Source organism: Thermobia domestica, chromosome 3 (assembly GCF_964235325.1).
Source record: "Thermobia domestica chromosome 3, izTheDome1.hap1.1, whole genome shotgun sequence".
Lineage (NCBI taxonomy): Eukaryota > Metazoa > Arthropoda > Insecta > Zygentoma > Lepismatidae > Thermobia > Thermobia domestica.
Genome location: NC_137456.1, coordinates 151,525,560 through 151,550,119, shown reverse-complemented (window position 1 = coordinate 151,550,119; position 24,560 = coordinate 151,525,560). Strand labels below are relative to the sequence as shown.

General features: G+C 35.3%; 1 protein-coding gene across 3 annotated transcripts in view; it reads right to left on the bottom strand.

Annotated features, from left to right (window-relative positions):
* Nucleotides 1-346: 346 nt before the first annotated feature.
* The window catches only part of LOC145680813 (uncharacterized), a 93,576-nt gene continuing 69,362 nt past the window's right edge, over nt 347-24,560 (bottom strand). For all 3 annotated transcript variants that reach the window (XM_081751889.1, XM_081751888.1, XM_081751887.1), the window contains one exon: nt 347-580. Coding sequence is in view for 1 of the 3 variants with exons in the window: in XM_081751887.1 (XP_081608013.1) it covers nt 491-580 (90 nt within the window). In the remaining 2 variants the exon portion in view is untranslated. The remainder of the gene's footprint in view (nt 581-24,560) is intronic.

Here is a 24,560-nt window from a genome sequence, read left to right as displayed (position 1 = left end):
ATAATGGTGAAGACGTAAATAATTAAATAGTGAATGAATTATTAAATCATTTCATATAATGTCATTTTCAGAACAATGGTGGTGTAGTGATTAAAGTATCTATTCGCTAACTTACAACCTGGGACTCGATCCTTGGTGTAGGTGGGATCTATTACTCATTTTACTTGAATTTTAAAGCGGTTTAGAGATCACACACCACAAAGTGTTTACCTAAAGGTTTTATATTGTTCTAGTTTAAAGGTTACTTAAAGTAGTGTGCATTTACTAATAGTGGGTACAGAATCGTTACTGGTATAGGAAATTAGTACTCCAAAAAGGAAAAAAATATGTCAATGTAGTTCTTAGTTTTTATTTTTATAAAATAAAATACATAAAGTATTTTATATTTTAAGTTAAAAAATATGTTCGTGTTTACACATATTCAAAATACTAAATCATCACCAGTCATTTAGGTAAAAAGTAATATTTCAATGTTTTATTTCAATCATTCTCAGTTAATTTCAAATACTTTCATTAATGTCCTTAGAATTTGGTGTGTATGTATAACATTTCTACATTCTAATCGTTGAGTTGAACAAATCTGAAAATAAAACAAAATTGTATGACAAATATTGATGATACAAACATAGACAAACACACATTATATATATATATATGCTTTACCTATTACAAATAATATCACTCGTTTCTTCGTAGATTCCTTCTAAACAAAACATGTGTTTTCATTGTGTAAATGCCATTGCTAATTCTTTTGTGCAGTTATCGATAATATATAATAAAATTATATGTATTTTGGAAATGAAATATGTTAATTACTTTTGTCAAGGATTGTATACTATTAGAATGTTAAAGTATTATCTTCTTTTTAAATACATTTACTGTAAGACACTTATTTACTTCTGTCAACACCATATTTCCAGTAAGCTATTTTTGTAATCTCATCCCCCATTTTTCTCTACAACATTAAATTTGAAGAGATAAAATCAATTGACACTATTAATCAATGTTAATCTACTTCACACATGTAATCTATTTACTTTCTTTTTAATGTTAGAGTGCTCTGAAACTTCGTGTCATAACCCTTGTGTTGCAACACGAACATAATTGAGCTGAAGACAGTATGGTTGAATTTTAGCATGTTACTTTGCCGTAACTAACTAGGGATGGTACCGAGACCGCGACTAGTCTCGGTATTGTCTCGAATTATCGAGACGAGATCGAGACGGACTTTCATATATCGAGACGAGACCGAGACGGACTTTCATATACCGAGACGAGACCGAGACGAACTTTTACATACCGAGACGATACCGAGATCGAGACAGACCTTTATAAATCGAGACGAGACTTTAGTCAGTCTTGAAAGTCTCGGTCTCGTCTCGAATATTGATAGCTATTTGCCTTTATTCAACATTTTTTCCTTTGCTGTGTACTTAAATAAATTGCTAAATATTATTCTAAATATAGTGCATATAACGTAGGTACACTCAGGCACGTAGCCAAGGGGTTGGTCCGGGGGGTCCGGACCCCCCCCCCCTTCGGATCCAGAAATGAACAATATTAAGGAAGGATCAAACAAAAAGAAGGGAGAAAAAGATAAATCAACGTGAAAAGTATAAAGCTACAGCAAGCGTTTGGTTACTCTTTCTTATGAGCAGCTTTGTGTGGAGAAAACGGAGGGAGGGGGGGCTGAATGTCCTAACAAACTAATATCGATATGTTGCCAGTAAAATAGTTTAAATTGATCGATCACCTGGTGTGTAACCACAGTATTCCATGACCCCCCCCCCATAACGAAATCTTGGCTAAACGAACGAATATATGTTGCCAGTAAAATAGTTTAGAATGATGAGCACCGGTAGAATGGTAACCACAGTATTTCGTCACGGACCCCCCTATTGCAAAATCCTGGCTACGTGCCTGGTACACTGCAAAATATTTTAAAATTACTCGTAATTTGTTTTATGGTGCAAGAATGTTTTCAAAAGACAATGTTTTTCATAATCTTTATACTATTAACTTGTACGTTAATGTCAAAGGTTTGGTTCCAGCAATACATGTAAATGCAAATTGTAACTGAAATTAAATTTAATTGATAACTTTGCAGTAACACTAGTTGTTCCTTTAAGTCTTATGCTTGATGTACACAAATCCATGCTTATTTAAAAGTTCTAATTACGTTATAGTTATATTTCACTTGTTTTACTTTGACCACCGACCACCTCAAACTCGATCCATACCATATAGTTATATGCAATTATTCAAGGACTTACAGTTAGTAATACATGTTGTGTTGAATTTTGATATTGTGTTGACTTGTTTTACTTTAACGCCCCACGATTATGCTACGGCGTGTAAAGGAGACGTGGAGCTAATTATAATGGAATCCGAACCACTTTGGTCGTTCAACTGTACCCCCACCAGAAATCGAATTCGGGACCACGCGAACCGAAGTCAAACGTGCTAGACGCGAGACCAAATGGAGGTCCTAACATTGTGTTGATTTAAATCATTGAGTCAGAGTTGTCAGATTTGAAGATCAAAAACTAGCGTGTCTATGCTCCAAAAGTGGCGGATTTGAACTATTTGTAGGCCAAATATTGTGGTAAGCAGCGCCACCACATCGCCTCATGCTTTCTGCAACATCTTTGGATAGTTCCCCGGCTTTCCCGGCAGGTGGTAGCACAGGGTCCAGCCAAGGGACTATATCAAGGATGTTATAAAATAGAGGTTCTGCCCGAAAAACAACCGAGCATCGTCTAAGCCGGCACGTCTGATTGGCTACTCTCGTTTCCGCCATAATTGTTGGCTCGAAACATTGCGATCTTAGTGGAGCGGAGTGGGCAGAATAGGTGTGGCGAAGCTGTGGCGTATGACTTCACGATTTTGTTGTATGGGCAGATCCTCTATTTTATAACATCCTTGGACTATATACATTCAAGACAGAGCATTCTTCTTCACGTTGGAGCCACGAGGATAGCAGCAGGGATGCCAGTTGGCGGGAAATTTCCCGTAAAATGGGAAATTTTGAGCACTGCCCTGAATGCGGGAAATTATCCTTAAAATAGGCTGAAAACGGGAAATTCTAACATTCTCAAATTTTTCTGGTATGTTTTATCATTCATTCATTTTTCCTTCTTTGGCTCATTCTCTCTCATATGAACAATTCCCTCACTGATTTATCTCAATGTTGCCCAACTAAGCAGGCATATAGCTAGCAACCACATGATAGAAGAAAGCGACTACCTAAAGACAAAATGAAGCAAAATTTGTCTGGTACTATAGACTTCTGCTACGAATTGATCATGTGTAAATATCTGATCTTTTCGCTGTGCTATCTTTCCCCTCGCACACGTGAATTGGTTTATTGTTTTCAAAACAAATGGGGGTACAGTTGTCTGGTAGTTCTGTTTTGGCACGCACACAGATGTCACTGCTATATTTCGATAATGAAAATGCATGTTTCAGAATCCTAAGGTACTCACGCAACAATTTTTGAACAGGCAATTTGGTTACGGGCATATATATCACTAACTACCTCTATAAAAATTGTTGCGGAAGTACTATAGGATTCTGAAACATGTATTTTTGGATAGAGCACATATTAGTTCATTACTAAAGTCTTGACCCGACTACGCTAGGCCCCATAGTTTTGGAGCTATGGGCCTTTAAAGTTTATTTTTTCATGTTTTCGGCAGCCTATAACTCCGAAAGGAAGCATTTGTGCACCTAGGTTGGTCTATACTTTTCGTCTCATTTTGTTGTTAGGAATCCCCTCCCAAACATTGTCGGTGTTGTTTTCAAACACCCTGTATACAGTAGAAATGACTTATTTGGCAACTAATGGCTGGTACTAATGAAATAATTTTCAACATGGGCTGGAAAATGTGCTGGATATATTGCAAGAAATTATGATCGATAGACAAAAACAATTCTATACAGGATACCACGAGACAAAAACAGCCTGGGAAACGTTCTTATACAAGAAGGTTTGACGAAATAAAGAACAACTGGGGAGTAACCTGAAAAAGAACTGCTTAAGATACAGTTGTGGAGAAGACTTGGAAAGACCTTCATCCAGCAGTGGATTGATAATTGTTGATTATGATTATGGTTATGATTTTATTATATTTGGACCTCATAGATAAACTAAACAAAGTCATAATTTCGTAATTTTACAGGAGAAGAGAAAAACCGATTTCTTAAGTAAGACCTATAGTACTATTTTTCAAACTATACTAAGTAGTTACAAAGTAGCGGGATGCTTTTAGACTTACATTATTACACCACTAGAAAGAACATAGTCTATTAAAAAAAGTATTGTTAACTCAATTTCGACCAAAAAGTGACTTAGCATAGTCTACATCTAAAGTGTATATGTATATAGGGTAAAAACGGATCCAAAATTTAACGAAATTCGTAGAGCGAAAAAAAAAAAATGATCCTTCATATTGCAGCAAAACTACGAAAATTAATACAAAAGAAAACTAGAAAGTTAAGAGTTACTTTCTTTGCCGGGACAGAGAAAATAGATACATACAGCTCGAATTACCTATATACTTATATAATATGTATGTCCATGTTTCGCAAGTAATTTTCAATCAATATAAATTTCAACGTAATGAACGCACGATTAGTTTTCTCTAATAAAGATCACGTGCACCGCTGAGAGCTCAGGAATAAGCTTAATCTATGTTACGGCACTGGATATATGCTTATGTAATACATTACGACCTTATGAACTTGTATAAGAAACAGAATGTACTTAAAGTAAGACGCGAACTATACGAAACATCGGACTTTGAATCTATTGAGCTGGCAACTAAGTTCCCGCCGTTTTTTTAAATTGGAAAAATCTGTATGGCATTAAATACTTTTAGCACGAAGTTGTACATCATTCGAAAGAGAATATATTGTTCTACCTAAATATATGTTTCGTTGTTACTAAGATACATTTTCTTGTTATTCACAGATCATTAACGTGGAATGTCAAGTTGAGAAGAATGAGCATTTTCGACACCTCCTTCTTTTCGCTTTTAATCAAGGTTCTAAAGCCGCAGAAGCTGCTCGCAACATTTGTGCTGTGTATGGAATGGGTGCTATAGCTCAAAGAACCGCCCGTGATTGGTATGCAAAGTTCAAATAAGGAAATTTTGACCTCAAAGACGCACTTCGTTCTGGCAGTCCAGTTTAGTTCGATAAAGAGCGATTGAACCACCTTTTGCATGAGAATCCGCATTAAACAACAAGGGAACTGGCAGAGACAATGGATTGCTCCCACACTACTGTAGAGAAGCATCTTCACTCGATGGGTAAAGTTCAGAAGTGTGGTGGATGGGTGCCTTACACTTTAAGTGTCACCAACAAAAATCAACAAGCCACAATCTCCGCTGGTTTGCTTGCTCGTCACCGTGCAACCCATGGACACAAGGAACGATTTCTTCACCGAATCGTTACTGGCGATGAAAAATGGTACCTCTACGTGAATGTGAAGCAGCGTAAGGAATGGCTCAGCCCCGTAAACAAGCGACCCCACGCGCGAAACAGGACGTTCATCCACGTAAAACGATGTTGTGCGTATGGTGGGACTGGAAAGGGATTCTCCATTTCGAATTGCTTGAAAGGAACTAAACGATCAACGCGGCACTCTATGTGCAACAAATGGAACGACTCAACACGTCTTTTCAAGAGAAAAGACCTAATCGGCAGCATGGAGTTCTTTTGCTGCACGACAACGCCCGCCCTTATATCGCCAATATGACTAAGGAAGCCATTCAAACTTATGGTTGGGAAGTGCTGCCACACCCACCATACTCTTCCGATTTGGCATCAATGGATTTTCACCTCTTTCGATCTCTTTCAAATGCTATGCGGGGAGTTTCTTTCAATACTGATGCAGAAATGGGAGCTTGGTTGGTTGACTTTTTCAAGTCTCAAGCAGGTGATTTCTACCAACGAGGTATTGAAAAACTTGTTGAACGTTGGGAAAACGTTGTAAACAACAAAGGAGAATACATTCTTGATTAACTACTTGTATATGTTTATTGAAAAATAACCTTTTAACAAACATAATTAAAACGGCGGGAACTTAATTGCCAACCCAAGGTTATTTTGTTTGGTGATCCAACCCGAAACCAGAGATAGCAAAGATTAGTGCCGTAGCTCCCACCACAAGGTAAAGAAGTTCCTGTTTTAAAGTGTAAATTAAACACTGATATGTGAAACGGTAATAAAGTATTTGGTCAATTTGAAACAAAATATATTATAGTAATAATTCACTCTATTTGTTAAGACAATAAACGTTATACTCTGTTTTTAAAATGACAGTCAAGGCAGAATGTATTGGATAATAACTGAGAAATTGTAAAATTTCAATTTCGATACGATTAAATACATTCGTGCTGTTATGTGTTGCTTTATCCGTTAGGAGGTATTGAATAATTCTGATTCAAAGAAAGGAAATAAGCTACTGTGTGTAATACTGGATTTAATTTAATTGAGTTTAATTGTATTGGCAGTATTGAGGTTATTTGAAACAAAATCTATTGCTGAAAGTGAAATATGGGTTACTATAGGGTTTTATTCCAGATATGTTATACCCACTAATGATTGAACCTGGAACACATGCATGGAAAGCATTAGCGCTAGCAAATTAGCTACAACAGGTACATCACATCATAATTCTAAGTCAAGAATGAAGGCAAAAAATAAGAAACGGAAACGACAGACTGTACGACAATAATACTTTCACAATTTTAATTTCACACTATTTATTTCGAGACTTTCGAGACGAGAAAGAGACCGAGATCGAGACAAGCATCTGTTGACCAAGACGAGACCGAGACGGCATTTTTTAACTCCAGACGAGATCGAGACCGAGACCGCTAGATATCAACCGAGACGAGACCGAGACTGTACAAAGTCTCGTCTCGTCTCGTCTCGATTCCATCCCTAGTTGCTGTTTTAGCGGGGTAAGCATTTTTTCCATTTCCCTCAGAACGATTAATTGTGAGTAGTGTAAATATCCCCTCAAAGCTTATCAATACTTCACATACCACATGCTCTAATGATTCGCATTGTTTTATATGGGGACAAGGTTACTCAAAAGCAGAGCGCTCACCTTTGGTATGAAACTCCTCTGATCTGATCCTAGGTCATATGAGTTTGTGGTGCACAAGGTCGTATTCGTGTGTATTCTACGGGTTGTCCCGTTTCCTTCCGCATTATCATTCCAACCATTATTTCATAATCATTTTTATTAATCACTCGTCTCCTTCACAAGAGGCCGAGGTTCTCAGTGGAAGAGCATTCACCTCTGGTCCGTGGGATCCATGGTTTGACAAGAAATAGAAATTGCCCCAAATGAGTTCAGATTGCAAAGTATTTATGTAAAGTTATTTATAAAAATAAAATAAAATCATAATCATTTATTAATCTCTCTTTCTCTCTCTCTTTACATCACATAGTGAATAATTATGCTGCCGTGAAACAATTGAGCCACTCGTTTTCTATTTTTTGCGATCAACTTTTGAACTTACGAACTTCCTGCGTTTTAAGGAAAAAGCAGAGGAAGTTATATTATCAAGGATCCTGATAAAGTAATAATATTTATTTATACGGTACATTTGTGTTGAAATCTAAATTAAATACATGGTTCCAGGTATTTTGAAATGATGCCTCTAGTTCAGATGTTCCTTTTTTTGGGTAATTATTTTAAAGCTTCTCGATTTTCGTCTTTATTTTAATAAGCAATACATTTGTGATTGAATTATAACTATATATATATATATATATATATATATATATATATATATATATATATATATATATATATATATATATATATATACTACATTGTAGCCTAACCCATTTTCCATTTTGTGGTTCATTTGTATATTTCTAATTGTTAGTATGGTAGATTCTGTAACGTAAATACCCTATTTCAAGTCTACACAAATGACATCCCTTACTCTGAACACAATGCAGAGAAGGAATTAGAAACAACCGTTGACCCGCAGTAAAGGTACCATCCCATATCTATCTGTAGTGTTGCCACGAGACGAGACGATACAACTAGAAGAACCTTCAGGTTGTCTCGTCTCTTCTCGTGCAAAGCATGTCTCATCTCGAATGGATCTGTCTCGTCTTGTTTACGAGAAGGGACGAGACACGAAAAATGTTTCGTCTTATTATGCCAAGTAGTTAAAATTACAACTTTTAACCAAGTTTGGTTTCGTTAATAAAGCATAACACACAACACGACTACAATCTTCCAACAATGACTTCTTAGTTCCGACGGAATCAGTAATGAATTACTACCACAGGAATATTTGTCAATACCGTCGGTACAGTCGAAAGGCAAGCCTTCTTCACTCATTCTGAAATCCTCAGTGGTAGAGCGTTCACTTCCTGTGTTTGGGGTCCCTGGTTCGATCTCAGCTCGCGCCGTGTGGACTTTGTGGTGAACAAACACCGTGCTTGTGGATTTTCTCGGGGTTCTCCCGTTTCCTTCCACTTTCTTCATTCCACCATTTCATTCATTTCTTATAATCACCGTCTCCTTTAGCCTAACTGGCATAATAATGGGGCGTAAAACTTATTTCATTTTCATTCCGAAAGCCTTTTTCCGGAACTTCTGGCGCCACTTCAACAAATAAGAATGCCTAGGACACTTTCCGATTTCAAAAATGGCTTAGACGCGAATAACATCATAAAACAATTAAAAAGACTAATTTTTATTGTCAAACCAGCATCCTTTCAAAACTCAGTACCGAAAAAGACTGACACATTTTTGTGTTTGTTCGGAACGAGAAAAACCATGAAACAATGTTTGATTACTGATGAAACTGCCATTAAGAGAATTTGTACTTCTCTAACAGGACTTTTTTCATAGATATCGCCACCAGTCCCCGTAATCAAATCTTCTGAAACACTGATCTCCATGAATGTTTTAACACTGTACTTGAATCTGGAGCACAATCAGAAAATAATTAAACTTGAATCGATTGAAAAACGGAAATGAAAACTAGTTGTAAGAATTATTTAAAAAATAACTTTAGGTATTCCCTGTTCTTTGTAGGACAGTCGTATTTGAAATAATAAACACTGGTATACATTTCGACGGCAAATAATTTATTCCAAGTTAAGAAATTTTTAAACAAATTCAAAAACTGCGTTTATATTTTTGTGACACGAGACGAGGCAAGTAGTCTGCCGCGTCTCGTCTCAAACAGTTCTGTCTCGTCTCGTGGCAACAATAGGCACTGAGGAAAAACAGCAAACTTACGAAAGAGAAAGCGTCTTAACGGTATATTAAACATTTTGGAGGTTATTGTGAGCAGTGTCCGTTGTGTGGAATATGGGTTATTGTGCAACTTACCAAACATTAGAGATACAAAATAGAACACCTTTGTGATTTCTAAAGAGAGCAAATTGTATGTGCGCAGTTAGATGAAGGAAGTGTATCCAAGACTGCCAATGTGTTTGTTAGCTCCGAAGAAAGCAACGATGTAGAAGGTGATGACGATTTCAATTACTCAAGCAAAAGAATATCTCAAAAGAAAAAGGTATAGTTGATGGAAACAAACTATTGGTGAAAGAAATCATTAAAGATGAAGAACCGTAAAATTAATGAGACAACAGAGTTCAGAATAGAACCAGGATCCTGAATGACCATGTTTCTGCAATCACAGTTCAACGAGAACTGTATATTCTGAACGCCCGAGGTAATGTTACAAATTCGAAATGTTTAATTATTGATTCCAGCACTGTAGCGTGAAAAAAATACTGTCGTATCGAGAATATAAGACACGTAGGTATTACCACTAATTGTAAGATACTAATATAGTCCGATGAATCATATTTCTTCTTGTTTCAAACAAGAGGCAGGGCTTATGTGGAACATTCACCAAAAAAATATCCAAACAAATCCTTCTTATTGCAGCTCTATGCTGTTCAACATGGCGACAGCACTCTCCTTGTATGAGCCTAAATTTTATATTTAATTGGTTTCACTATTACTCGGAAATTGTCAATGGTTATTTGAATATTTATTTAAGTGACCAGGTGCACCCTATTGTGCTGTTGTTCCCTAACTGCAGGAAACTCTTCCTAGATAACAATGATCGAACATGTATAGCCATATCTATTCTGGCGCGACTTGAGGAATATGAGAAGAAACTTCGAGACCTGTACAATTGTACTCAGTCTCCCGATTGGAAAATTATTAAAAGTCTATGATCAATTTAAGAATAATAGGTTTTAGTAGGATTGTTTTCTTTAACATTTGCTCCATACAAAACTGAGTGTTTCACTGAATAACTATCATTCCACAAGTAACTGGAGACGGTTCACAAGTTTTATGCCTCAATTCTGCAAGGAATATATAAACAGTACTGCAGTCTAAATGTGGTCCAAGGTCTATTAAAAACTTGTTGGATGCTGTTAACTAATGAGCCTAAGTTTTATATTTAATTGGTTTCACTATTACTCGGAAATTGTCAATGGTTATTTGAATATTTATTAATGAATATTAATGAATATTATTTGAATATTTAATAATGATTGGTTGGTTGATTGATTGATTAGTGTTTAGCACCCCGTTCAGCAAAGAGGGTATGCAAGGTATGGTCCTATAGCTTAACGTTAGATCTGAACCACATGAATTCCCACAGAAAATCGAACTCGGGTCTTCCACGACAAAGACCCGCACGATAGCCATGTAGCCACGAGAGAGCTAAATTTGTTAACGAATGGATTCTAACAAAGAAATGTATTCTATGAATATTGATACAAATTTAGTATTTTAATAACTTTAAGAGTCTTCTAAAAATTTTACTTTCGCTAACACTTCGTGTCAAGAACGACATTTGCATGGCTTTAGTATTTATAGGTTTAATAATTCACCCTTACGAAGTTAATGAACCTTAAACTTGATCTTTCCGAATTGTATTATATGTTTGTACTTCAATATATTCCTTGTGTTGTAGGCTAAAATTTGGAAAATATATGAAATAAATTATTTTATTTCTAAGTAAACGTACAGTACGAGGAGATCTTACTTTTTTTTTTTTTTTTACAAAGAATTAGATGATGTATATGAAATGTAAGAATCGAAATAACTACCCCACGAAGGAAATAACGTAATTCTTCGATATCCATACATGGCATATCAACTGCCTCGTATCATTTATTGGAATGATAATATATATATATATATATATATATATATATATATATATATATATATATATATATATATATATATATATATATCTTGTACGAACCAAGCAAAGGTATTTTGCTATGCACATACATTAAAATTAGAAGGTTCTATAACTGAATATATATTATTTATTAATAACTGGATCAAACAATTAATTATAACTGTAGGGACACATTAAGTTCAAACTATGGAAGCGGCATTGTCCACTAAAACACTGTAGGCACGACGATGAAAATGAAATGAAATTTTTAATTTTACGTCCCACGGTTATGCCGGTTAGGCTAAAGGAGACGGTGATAATGAGTAATGAATGAAATGGTGGAATGAAGAAAGTGGGAGGAAACGGGAGAACCCCGAGAAAACCCACGCACACGGGCACGACGATGACCACACGTTCACATCATAGGGACGCGCACACAAAAGCAATTGGTCTAACGGCTCTTTTTAAAAACACACTTGTCCGCCCAAAAGAAAGAAATTCCGAGGGTTGACAAAAGTGAACTCTGGTGCCCTCTGCAAGGAAGGGTGATCGGCCCGAACATATATAATAAATTACAAGTGAAAATTTACAGAAAGTGAAATTGACATTGATTAGAAATGAAAATTTAAAGAAAATCTGATGCATGGTATTTAGGGTATTAAAGCTTTGTTTTCTAGATAAGAATTCCATTAGTTTGATAGCAAACAAAATTGAACCTTAAATGAGTCCGACATATTAAAGAGAAACACCGTTTGATTATGCAACGTGGGAGATTATACCATGCCTCGTTATTATTTTTTTTTTTTTTAACAAACTGTAGGTCTACATATTCAAACTTGAAACATAAGGTAGGTTTACTTATATTTATCTCCTTATTTTTGATGGATTGTAATCCAGACAATAAGATTATTTGTGCATATTGAAGGAAAGCACTTACCAATTTTCGTTAAAATCGTATGAGTTTTACGACAGCTTTGCTGGAACAAACAGACAAATTGAAAGAGAGATGTACACTAATGTCCAAAATTATTGTTGCCTGTCTATAAATATGTTGTTATAGGAATATAATAACGAATTCGCCCGGTATTTCCTATAATGTTAGCATATGTATAATCGACAAAGACATATATGTGGCAAATTTCATGTCAAAAGCGCAGTAAATAAGAAGAATGAAACGAAAATAAAACTTTCTTGTCCATTTAGCAACATTTTGTTTTACTCATTCTATTTTCATATTTACAATACTTTTCCTATGATATTTACCACAAATATACATTTTCCGATTATAAACATAGTATCAGTGTTAAAAGTACCCTGCAAAATCATTATCAAATTGTATTCTTATAAGAAGATAGTTAGGCCTATAGATATGCGACAATCATTTTAGACATGAGTGTACATACAAGTGCCGATCAAATGGAATGGTACAAACTTGCTAACGCTTGCTTCACTTATTAGACTTCTTACCATGTTATACATAACTATCGGAACATTTATAGAACGGCTATATCCGATTTTCTGTTAATAGGTATCAGATCAAAAGCGATAACAGATACGTCTAAAAAAAAATAGATTCAGGATCTCAACAATAGGTCCTATCTCTTTTCCGTCAATTTTCTATTCAAACCGGAAGAGATAGAAATTATGTCCACTTTCATTGTTGATAACCATAATAAACGATAACAAATACGAGAAGTGGTATCTTGAAATCGATTCAGTATCTCAAAGAAAAGATAACATCTTCACCCGCATCACTCTACTAAAATCAACTTCTAGTGTAATGCAAACCTAACTTGTTAAGGGAATTATTCAACGTGTTATCTCCGCGGCGGCTCAGTGGTAGAGCGTTCACCTCTGGTGCTTGGGGTCCCGGGTTCAAACCCTGCTCCCGCCAAGTGAACTTTGTGGTGGACAAATACCGTGTGCGTGGGTTTTCTCGGGGTTCTCCCGTTTCCTCCCACTTTCTTCATTCCACTATTTCATTCATCTCTCATCATCACCGTCTCCTTTAGCCTAACCGGCATAACTGTGGGACGCAAAACTCAAATATTTCATTTCATTTCTTTCAACGTGTTATATGTCTTCTTGAGATTTTATTTACTTTCCAATTTATCATTTCAGGTTTTCCTGGAAGAAACTGACACGAAGTAGTTCAATATTGCTCCAATAGATGGCAGAAATGCTGATACTGTGCCTGTCAGCTAACAAATGTGATTCACAGATGGCGAGAGTATTGTGCATAAGATATCAAGTTGATAAATTCGTTTGTCTTTGAGAAATGAGCCCACTGGACTGTTGATCTCGCAGATGTTTCAAAGGATGTGCTGATACCCTCCATTTTATTTTGAAAATGCACTAAACTTAGCTGCGAATTTCTACAAATATCAGTTGTATTTCCCAAAAACTGTACCTTTATGAATAGTGGTCGTTGAACCTCTAGCAAAATAAATCAGGGTCGTATTTTCTAGTGTTGAATTACTTTGAATTATGAATTTTAAGTTTTCGATTGACTCTTTTCTCACTTTGTTCGTTTTCATACAGTAATATTCCAAATGTGGTCACTTAGTCAGGAGTATAATTTCAACGCGAAAAGTTTACTGCTCTATTATGCACTTTCATATTCCAAAACACTTGCTGATTCTTTAGAAATCTTACTACCCGAAGCGCAAGTTGGTTTTGATATTAAGAATACTGAAAATGATTTTTCTAATTAGAAGAGGATTTGAATACTATTTAGAAGTAGAGTACGGGACAGAAATAAGCTACCAAAAACGTCATTGAAACTAATGAGTTTGGTCGTTTATTTTTGTCCCGCACTTTACTGTTTAAATCTTATTATTTAACATTCCAAGATGAAAAAAAATATATTGAAGAAGTATTAAAAGATATTTCATGCCGTCCTTCGTGATGTATTTATCACCAGAAACAAAGCTATCTCTTTAACTTCATAGCTGGCTTGTCTATATAAGCAAACTAGGCGACGCATTTTTTTTTTTATTTGTCGAATTTGTAGTAATAGTATGAATAATTATTACAAGCTATGTAAAAGTATTAAAACTAACTACAATACGTGGTATAATAGCATGCTTTACTACGTATTGTACTTGTGTTTAGGTCAGAATCAGGGTCGGATCCAGAATTTCCTGAGAGGGGTGCACCATAACTACAAAAAAAAAAAAAAAACCTGACAACACTGATCCATAGAACGGACGGAGAGGGGGGTGGTATTTTAAGGAGGGTTATAAGTGATATGCAGGAATAATTGTTCTTCTCTCTTCCTGGGTTCTGGGTTCTTCCCTACTTGACAAATGTTATATTGCTTTGCTAGGTGAATCCTTTTCTTTCAACTTTCAGAAAATCGACTTAAACTATTGCTTTTGCAAAACTCCTCTTTCTTTTAAGCCCCAAACGGAAACATGATGGCAAAAAGTTTCGGAAAGCGTTGCTATTTTCGCTGCTAGCTTCTCATTTTAGATATAGAGTATATTTATTTTTATTTTTTATTTATTTTTATTTTTTTTATTTATTTTTATTTTATTTTATTTAACAACACCAGATACAGCTCAGAGGCCATTTTAGAATGGATATCTAACAACAACAATGGAAAGGATTTTGGTAAGATATCGGCCAGGGTCTGTTTAGTAGGTACCATCCTGGCATTTGCCTGGTTGGACTGAGGAAAACCCTGGAAAACCCCAACAGGATGGTCGGCAGCGGGAATCGAACCCGCGAGCTCCCGAATGCGAAGCCAACGCTCTACTACTTCAGCTACTTCGCTCGGTAAAGAGGGGGTGCATGTGCACTCCCCTAAATCCGACCCTGGTCAGAATATCTTTTGTTTAGCCAAAGTCCTTTTACTAAACAAAATTACTACTGTCACTAATCATGGGGCGATGAAATATCACACAATTAATATTATACTGGGCGCAGAAATATTTCTCGCCTAGGGTATCATAATACCTAGAGTAATTTTGAATTAAAATCAATCGACAGGAAACATTCATATATACTAATTAAAAGAAACAATATTCAAAGTGCGTAATCTCAGAAATGGTTATGTTTTTAGAGAATACCTAGGGAAAAAAACATTTAATGCTAGAAAGATTAAATAGTGTGACTGAAATTGAAAACTAATAGTATATTGAAATGTATATATTTGTAACCTCTAGAGTTCAGATTTTCAGGTGTGCAGTTTTTTCTTTACAGAAAAACATGTTTTTGGGACTGTATCCAACGTATTAAATGTTGTCTCCAGATGGGATTCGAGGTTAATTTTAAGCACCTATTCTTTCCTCCTGTTGCGTAATATACCCCTAATTCTTTTTTCTTCTTCTCACTCTTATTTCCTAAAATCATATTAAAATGATTTTACTCAAACAATCGTATTTCATTTTAAATAATTTATTTTGCGTTATTCTAACTGCAGCACAATAATAGAAGCAACAAGTCTGTTATACAGGAGATTAGTTTGAGTTTCAAAATATTTCTACTGCGTATCATTGTTCTTAGTGGAAAGTGAGTTTCTTTCTTTTCATTTTAAAATTGTAATAGTAGTAATTTACCAGGGTAAACCAAAAATTATCCGCAATGTAGCTATAACTCTTTCCTTATATTCTTTAAATTGACCTCTGTCTTCCTTTATTTTAAGGTTATGCTGTTGTGGTCATGCTATGTAAGTTGAATAATAATTTCTCCATTTCTCTTCCTTCTGTTGCAGATAGCCTCATGGCTGCTCCATTAGCCTATGGTCACAGTGGATCCGACTTTCACGGATTTTTTTTAGTCTGACATACTCTGACGACATCGGTAAAATAAACAAATGCATTGAAAGAAGTGTACGTGGTCAGATTGGCGCCGACCTGGTCTGGCGACTACGGCCGACTTCTACCGACCACCGATCGGAAACAAATTATTTTGTTTTTGTCGTCAGACAACGGTGATCGGTAGAAGTGGGTGGTTTACAACTCATCGCAAGTATTCAGACTCCCAATTACACGTTACAGCAAGCCGTTCTTCTGCTGATATACATATTTGAAAATTACTTTGCTTCTGTATGCGTCCTCGGATCTTCTGTAAGATGTGCCGTAATATATCATATTCCATTCTGAAGTACTGAAAAAACTTCTGTGGCTGCTCCACCAACTTTGGAAATAATGTGAGAAACTCGTCATATTTCTCTCTTTATTGAAAAATAGTATAACATATTCGCTCCTATCTTCCTCTAAAAGTAATATTTTTAACACAGGATCTTTGAAATCCGTCGTTCGTTGTTTTCTTTACTAATAAATTACTACCTCAAAACACATAAAAACTAGAATTATAAAAATTTATTTGCCCCCTCTAAAAAACGTTTTTTTCTTCACTCTTGGAACGCTCTCCTATATCCATGAAAGTACGACAGCAATTGCGTCGTACGTAGCCAATCCTATGACATCAGTATCGGGGTTACGAACCGCTGAACGTGGATTTAACTTGCAGTGTGTCACCCTACCCCTGTGTCAATCAGCTCCAGTCTCCCCTACGGGTCGTGTATGTAGGAGTTCTGTATGGATCCAATGAACTACGGAATAACATAGCAGAATTCATGTATTCTGTAAATATGTGGCTAATAACCGTAAGTTTCAAGCTGTGAAAGAATGTATTTTTCTTCTATTTATTAAGTTTTATGATATTTCTATAGTAGGCTATCTTGTGTGAACTGCAAAGAGAGAGATACGGCATTTATCGATTTTGTTAGTGATTGGGCTTTTAAAACGTTTAATTAAATCACTAGTTGTTAGAAAGTTACGTGTACCGATTTCATTCTCATAGTAAGGAACGATCTTGCATCGTTTGGCCTAATCCTCGTTTCGCCTAACCAATTATCTGACATTTTTATGGCAGATGAATGATAAGATTTGTGTCCGCCATTTTAGGCGAAATAAGTATCCTCGTTTGGCCTAATCCTCCTTTTGCCTAAAATGGCGGACTATAAAAAAATTTGCGGAAGGAAGACTGGAGGTAAATTTCGAAAGATTATTCCCTACTATATGAAGAACTGAGAAATATTTTATTTCCCCAAAACTAATTTGTAGTACGAGCATTTGCAGTGGCTATATTTCAGATGAGAGAAAAACAAGTTACACATACTTTATTCCCTATTATTAATTTCGTGTAAAGGTGAGTGTTTTAGTTTGCAGTTTGTTTCCAAATATCTGATATTGTCAAATGGTACTGCTAATAGGCATCTTAAAGAAAATATAGTTTGCATGAGTATTACGAAAATATGGATTTTATATTTCTGTTTCGTACTAATGTGGATGCAGAAGTTATATTATTGTAGGTTTTGCTGGTTTTTCAGAGGATTTCATTCCAATTTCAATGCTTTTTAAAAACTTGTTAATCTATTATAAGAGATCCTGTTGTGATTCTATATTGTTTTAATTAATATGAAATTCGTAAACATTTCGAGCTAGATCTGACAAGAGATATCTAAATTAACTCATAAAAATGGACAACTGTGATTGAAATGAGTGATTTGAACAAATCGCTCTACTGGCAAGTTGATCTTTGCATAATTCCACAATCCAAATATCTCAATGTGTTACTAACAAAGAAAAAATAAAAATACATTTGAATTCTAAGTAACCATTAGGAAAAAGCTATTGAAAATCTGTTAGGGAAATAAAATTGTATAAACAAAAAATATATATAAGTATTCCTAGACATTCCCTTCACATATCGTGGATACGCATTCGCACAATCACAGATAAGGATTTGTTTAGAATTTCCAGTTTTGGCCAATCAGAAGCAGGTATTTGTTTACATCTTTCAGGCTGTCTATCATGTATTCAAGTAACTGTCCTTTTACTTTTCAATAAATAATCCTTATATTTGTGTTTAAATCTTAATTGCTGTTCTTAGGAGCTATGAAAAAGATTTGTTATATATACAGTATTTATTGTATAAATTGTTATTTAAAATAATATTAAGTTTTAAAAGCAATGTTATCAATTACTGATGATACTATTATTTATTTTCTTATTTGGATGCATGTTTAAATGAATCCCAAGGTGAAGTCCGGGTAGGAAAATTTTTGTCCACGAGCTTTCACGTCGAAAATGGCCTGAAACAAGGAGATGCGTTGTCGCCATTATTATTCAACTTTGTTCTGGAATACGCTATAAGGAAAATCAAAGATAGCAACCACGGCCTAGAGTTGAACGGTATTCACCAGGTTATGACATACGCTGATGATGTAAATTTAATAGGGTATGACAGGAGAACAATAAAAAGAAATGCAGAGATCTTATTAAAAGCTTGCAGGAACATGGGTTTAGAAGTAAATGCAGAGAAAACTAAATACATGGAAGTGAGTCGGGACCGTAATACGGCAAATTATGGATGCCTTAAAATATTAAATAACACTTTTGATAAAGTGGATAATTTCAAATATCTAGGATTAATATTGTGTTCAAATAAAATAAAAAATAAATAGTAGCCACACTGCCCATGCAAAGCCCTAAGTTGTTTATTAATTTAATTGTCACAATAATCAAAAATAAATTATTTAATAATATATGCTAAGTATATTTATTTAGCTGGTTGTCTGGTTCGCTATCATCGAACCCAAATTAACCAAATTACGGTAATGTTAGCATCAAATAATTAATTACGATCATAAATCATTAACACCGAACCAGACACCACAATATTAACAGACGAAAATCATATTCACGAAGAAATTAAATGTCGATTAAAAGTAGGGAATTCGTGTTATTATTCAGTTCAAAATCTCTTGTCGTCGCGAATTCTGTCGAGGAATTTGAAGCTTAAAATATATAAAACGACAATCATACCTGTTGTTCTATATGGTTGCAAAACATGGTCGCTCACTCTAAGGGAAGAACATAGTCTGAAAGTATTTGAGAACAAGATGCTCAGACGAATATTCGGACCCAAGAGGAACGGGAATGGGGAATGGCGGAAACTTCATAACGAGGAACTACATAATTTATACGGTTTACCCAACATTGTTAGGGCCGTCAAGTCTAGGAGGCTTAGGTGGACAAGTCATGAAGCAAGGATGAAAGAAAACAGGAACACTTTCAAAGTCTTAACTGGAAGACCAATCGGAAAACGACCATTAGGAAGACCTAGGCGCAGATGGGAGGACAATATTAAGATCGATCTTTCAGATATAGGAATACAAAGTAGAAACTGGCTCCACTTGGCTAAGGATAGAGGTCGGTGAAAAGCTTTTGTGAACGCGGCATTGAACCTCCGAGTTCCATAAGCCATAGAGTTAGTTAGTTTCTTATTTGGATGCTATGTCGTATTGCATTCATTTAGAATGTTAGATGACTGAAATGCTAAGCTGTGTTTTACTTGTTTACTTTTAATGCAAACTTTATTTTTTAGTTACTCATTTTACATAAAATTTTGGGAAATAAAAGTAACGTTCATTCTGAAAAAAATAAATAGGTTTCTCATTTTCCTTTCAACATTTCTGAGAATTCACTATTGAAAATAAGCGTAATATTTTATTTTTTTTCTTTTGGTTTAAATTCATTTTTATGCTCCAAGGCAAAGAGAGGCGGTGATGATGACAATCAACGAAACTGGTGGGGTGAAGTAAGTGGAAGGAAACGCATGAAGCCCAAGATAACCCTTACACAAAATTTGTAACGTGCACTTGAACATGGTATTTCATTCGATTCAAACATATCTGCTATTTGTGTAATTATTTAGTTATATGATGTTCCATTATAGAATTTTTTTTGTAGCAAGCGAATTTCACATGATACTGGAATTTTTCCCAGTACAGTATTTGCTCAAATCTTAGAAATTCGAATGCAGGAAATGACTATAAAGCTCTTCCACTACTTTCAACATTTGTATTTTTTATTGCAAAATGTTCTGAAGTATATTAAAGTCAGATGTGCAAGAACACATCTGAAAAAAGCTCAAGATAAACAAGTATTCTTTATACTCTAGCAGTTTTTTATACGTCTCTGCTTCATTTAGAGTTTTGTCCTCCCAATACATTACAACTTGAATTTTCTCAAAGCACTTGATCAATTAGTTTTTTATTTGCATTGGTGAAATTATAACTTTTGAATTCAAATTTCACTCGTTTGACGCTACCGGAACGTCCATAGCATAAGTCTCTGATTAAGATTGCTACGTCTCGGAGATGGTGTAAAAATTGAACAAATTTTAATGATACTAGTTAAGGATAATCCGGAGTTGAAGACACGCATGATGCAATCAAATTTCACTGGTGTGCAAAATAGTGAATCTAACATTCTTATTGCATAGTAGTGATCTTTTTGTCTCCCGGGCGGACTCACTCTCTCTCTCTCATACAGATACACACACACGCATTATATATATGGACATGGTAAATACATAAAGGAGTTTTGCTAATCCTAACTGCTAGAAAATATTGACCACAGGTTAATATAATGTCAATATTAATTTAAAAAATTTGTATTTCTTTCTAGGAAATTTTCTTTTGTAATTTCCCTCTACTTGAATTTCCGTGATTTTTTTTTTATTGTCCGCCATTTTAGGCGTAACGAGGATTAGGCCAAACGAGGATCCTTTTTTCGCCTAAAATGGTGGACTGAAATCTTATCATTTATCTGTCATAAAAGTGTCAGATAATTGGTTAGGCGAAACGAGGATTAGGCAAAACGTGCCGACACGGTAAGGAACGAAAGATACTACCCCGCGAAGGAAATACATTTTCTTTTGTGGCAGATAATACACGAGTTACATAAGAATTTTAAATAATTCATAAATTAATAAAGGAGAAGTTAAACCTTATGTAGAGTTGTTTGTAAATAAATAAATAAAAAAAAAACAATAATAAGTGAATGTTTATTTCTTGACAATCGTTACGTTCGCATTTGTGTTCTACTCTTTCTTATTTGTAATATTAAGTACCTTGGCTTGTTCTTAACAGATATAACAAGTAAATTGGAGAGTTAGTAGGTGGCTATTTGAAGCGATCGCAAAGCGTATTTATTGCTCATGCGTATGCTTGAAATACGCTGACCATGTATTTAAATCTGGGCGGCTAAACATGAACGCGAAAGCAATAAAATCGCTGAAAAAACGTCGGCTCGAGCGTATTTGGTGCAAGTCGGAACAATAGACCGCCTGCTGTTTAAAAGATTTCAAAAGGAAGGACAGAAAGGAAAGACGTGTTGCCAGGCAAGGGGATTGTAGCAAGAAACAGCTGCTTGGAAGACGCTTTGTGCAGAGAATGGAACTCTGCTATTATAAAGTATGCATGTGTATAACAAAAGAAAATTCACAAAAATAGAAGGAAATTCCGAAAAATAGCTAATCACAGAAAAATCTATGTAACACGGTGATTTCTCGTGATACACTTGATTGACAGTTAGCTGGTGCCATGGTAATCTATAAGCAAAATATTTGGTTTTAGGCAAAAGATGAAACAACGAAATAACTTGAATTTGAGCCCCTATCTCCGAAGCTCGAACTCCACCCCGCAAGCAGATAACCACAAGTGTAATCACAAAGAGAAATTTTCAGTTATGTTTGAAAACGTGTCCTGTGTATATCTCCAATCATGGTTAGTGTGTTTAACACAGAGGCGTTTATAATCGAAATACAAAATAGGCCATGCCTATATAATTTAAGAGATCCGAACTACATGAATCGTGACTTAAAAATAAAAATGTGGAGAGAAGTGGCTGCGATATTTGTTCCAGACTAAGAGGGAATGGAACGGAATTCTCAGAATGAAGAAGGTAAGAATATTCTTATTTTATGATTTCATTTAATACGTTAAGTAGAGCTACATCAAGCTAAATTGTATGTTCACTATGAATAATAATAATAATAATAATAATAATAATAATAATAATAATAATAATAATAATAATAATAATAATAATAATAATAATAATAAATACTTTGTTACAGTTGTGCCAACTTCCAATATACCTAATATATACCAAACCTTAAGGCGCAACAGCCCGAAAGGGCCAGGGCCGGCTATGCGGCGTTTTATGGGGTGGATATGTTAGATGATGGAACAATTGCCCTTAGATGGTCTAAGCCATAGATGTGTGCACAAGAGAAAGGCGGAAAATGCCACCTCTAATAGTTTGGTACTTAGGTATATCGGAAATGTTTTAAACAGCAAAGACCATAATTTTAAATTGGGATTCAATACATCTTATTCTCTTTCCAGTCTTTGAAATAACCGAAAAACTACGTTGCCAAATTATTTCGAAATTTAGTTTTGTAAAACAAACACATAATGTTTCAGTTTCCAGACATTTCTTTCCATACAGCTTAGAAATATTCATGGGAAAGATATGTAATTTTATTTTATTTATTTATTTTAACTGCAACTGCTCGTGTTTTATCAACTTTGTTCTGAAACTGAAAATAAGGTGCTAAAATTGGTAGAGAGTAGGAATTTCAGAATTAGCCTAAATCATGAGAAGAAAAAAATTAAAAGATTAAACCAAAGAATTGGTTAAAAATATCATGATGTAAATTTTATACTTGGTGGCTTGGAATTTAGCGGTCCTTTCAGCACCGAAGCTATACAAGTTGTGAACCTACAGTTTAAGGTGGAATCTAAACAACCTTTAAGCGCTGAAACTTTTCAATGATCTCCCACAGGATTCGAATCCGGAACCCCATTCTCCAAAGGCACGTGCATAGCTAGTAATGTATAAAGTAGTGTAAATGTTGGAATTTATTGATTGGGGTCTAATATTTGTTTTCGATACAGAGGATATCTTAGAAAAAAAATGCCCCTTGCTCCGTCTCTTTCGACTATATCAGCGAGGCTACATCAGACGTGAACTACAGCTCAACGTGGGACCCTAACCACATAACCTCCTGCCTAGAATCGAATCCAGGTCTACCACGCCAAAGACACGTACGCTTACCGCTTAGTCACGAAGGAGCTCCATATATTGATGGAAACGAGACCGAGACTATTACGATGTTTTTCGACTCGAGACGAGACCGAGAGTGTATTGAGCTTTATCTCGTCTCTATACCATTTCTACATACACATCCCTTTTATACAGATACACAGATTAATATGGATGTAGGATTAAATTGAAAAAGCAACAATCTAACACCAACTGAATTGTTTTCCAAGATTGATTAAGATAAAGTAAGCTGTTTTGGTCGTTTACTTTGTCTGTACTTAGTTTCTTCTGCATCTTTTTTTCTTTACATAAGAAGAAACTGCAGCTAACACCAATACTTCTTCGATAACCTTCATATCTTCTCACAAGAAACCAACTGAAGCAGTTCATTCTCATTCTACACGTCTGGCGCGGGAAATGAAAAGAAAAGGCCTGGAAACCTTGACTGGCTCATAGTATGATTTACAACTCTAGTGAAACTAAAATTACCGTATAGTCACCTAGGCCGCGTTCGCTGTGGGGGGGGGGGGGCTAACGCTTTCTCGACTAGCCTAGTACTTAGTCGTGATCGGCCAGAGCACATAATTTTCATAACAAAGGTAAGCGTAAAGTTTGAGCCGTTTTCTCTTTCTAGATTCTTCCTATTATAACGGTCGAATTCTGTTAGCACTGTCCAATAGTGTAGTGACCTTCTTGCCTCCTTTGCTCCAGGCTTCGATTCTCGAAGGGGAAAAAAAAGATGTATTACAATGGTTTGGATTCCATCCTAAATTTTAAGTCCACGTCTGAAATAGCCTAAATATTGAAATGGGTCGCAAACTTAAATAAACAAAAAAGTGGAATCCTATTATATGATAATGTAGTTTCAAAATTTCTGTCAGTTTTTTCATTGCATATTGTTAACCAATGTAAAAATAACTTTCATAACGTAATTAATTGGTTCAAGAAACGACAGTGCTATGGAAAGGCGTGTTACCCAAGAAGTATTTAGGAAGGTTTAAATTGAATTAATTCACTACAAGAAAAGATTAGAAACAAGTTATATATGCCCGTCCTGTCCGTTCTTCGCACAGGGGGAATGAGTTTGTTAATTATGAAAGTATTTGAGCCCTTTCCTCCCTTAGGATACGCATGGGTGTTGAAATTGGACTTCGCCAAGTGAACTTTGTGGTGGACAAACACCGTGTGCGTGGGTTTTCTCGGGGGTTCTCCCGTTTCCTCCCACTTTCTTCATTCCACCATTTCATTCATCACTCATCATCACCGTCTCCTTTAGCCTAACCGGCATAACCGTGGGACGTAAAACTCAAAGATTTCATTTCATATTCATTTTTCGAAATTGGACTTGAACGGTATCGAGAGCGTCCTATTCAATCTCAGTGATCCCGAAACTATCAATTGGACACTAATATCTAGCGTTTTCGATAATTTCAACATAGGACCTCTC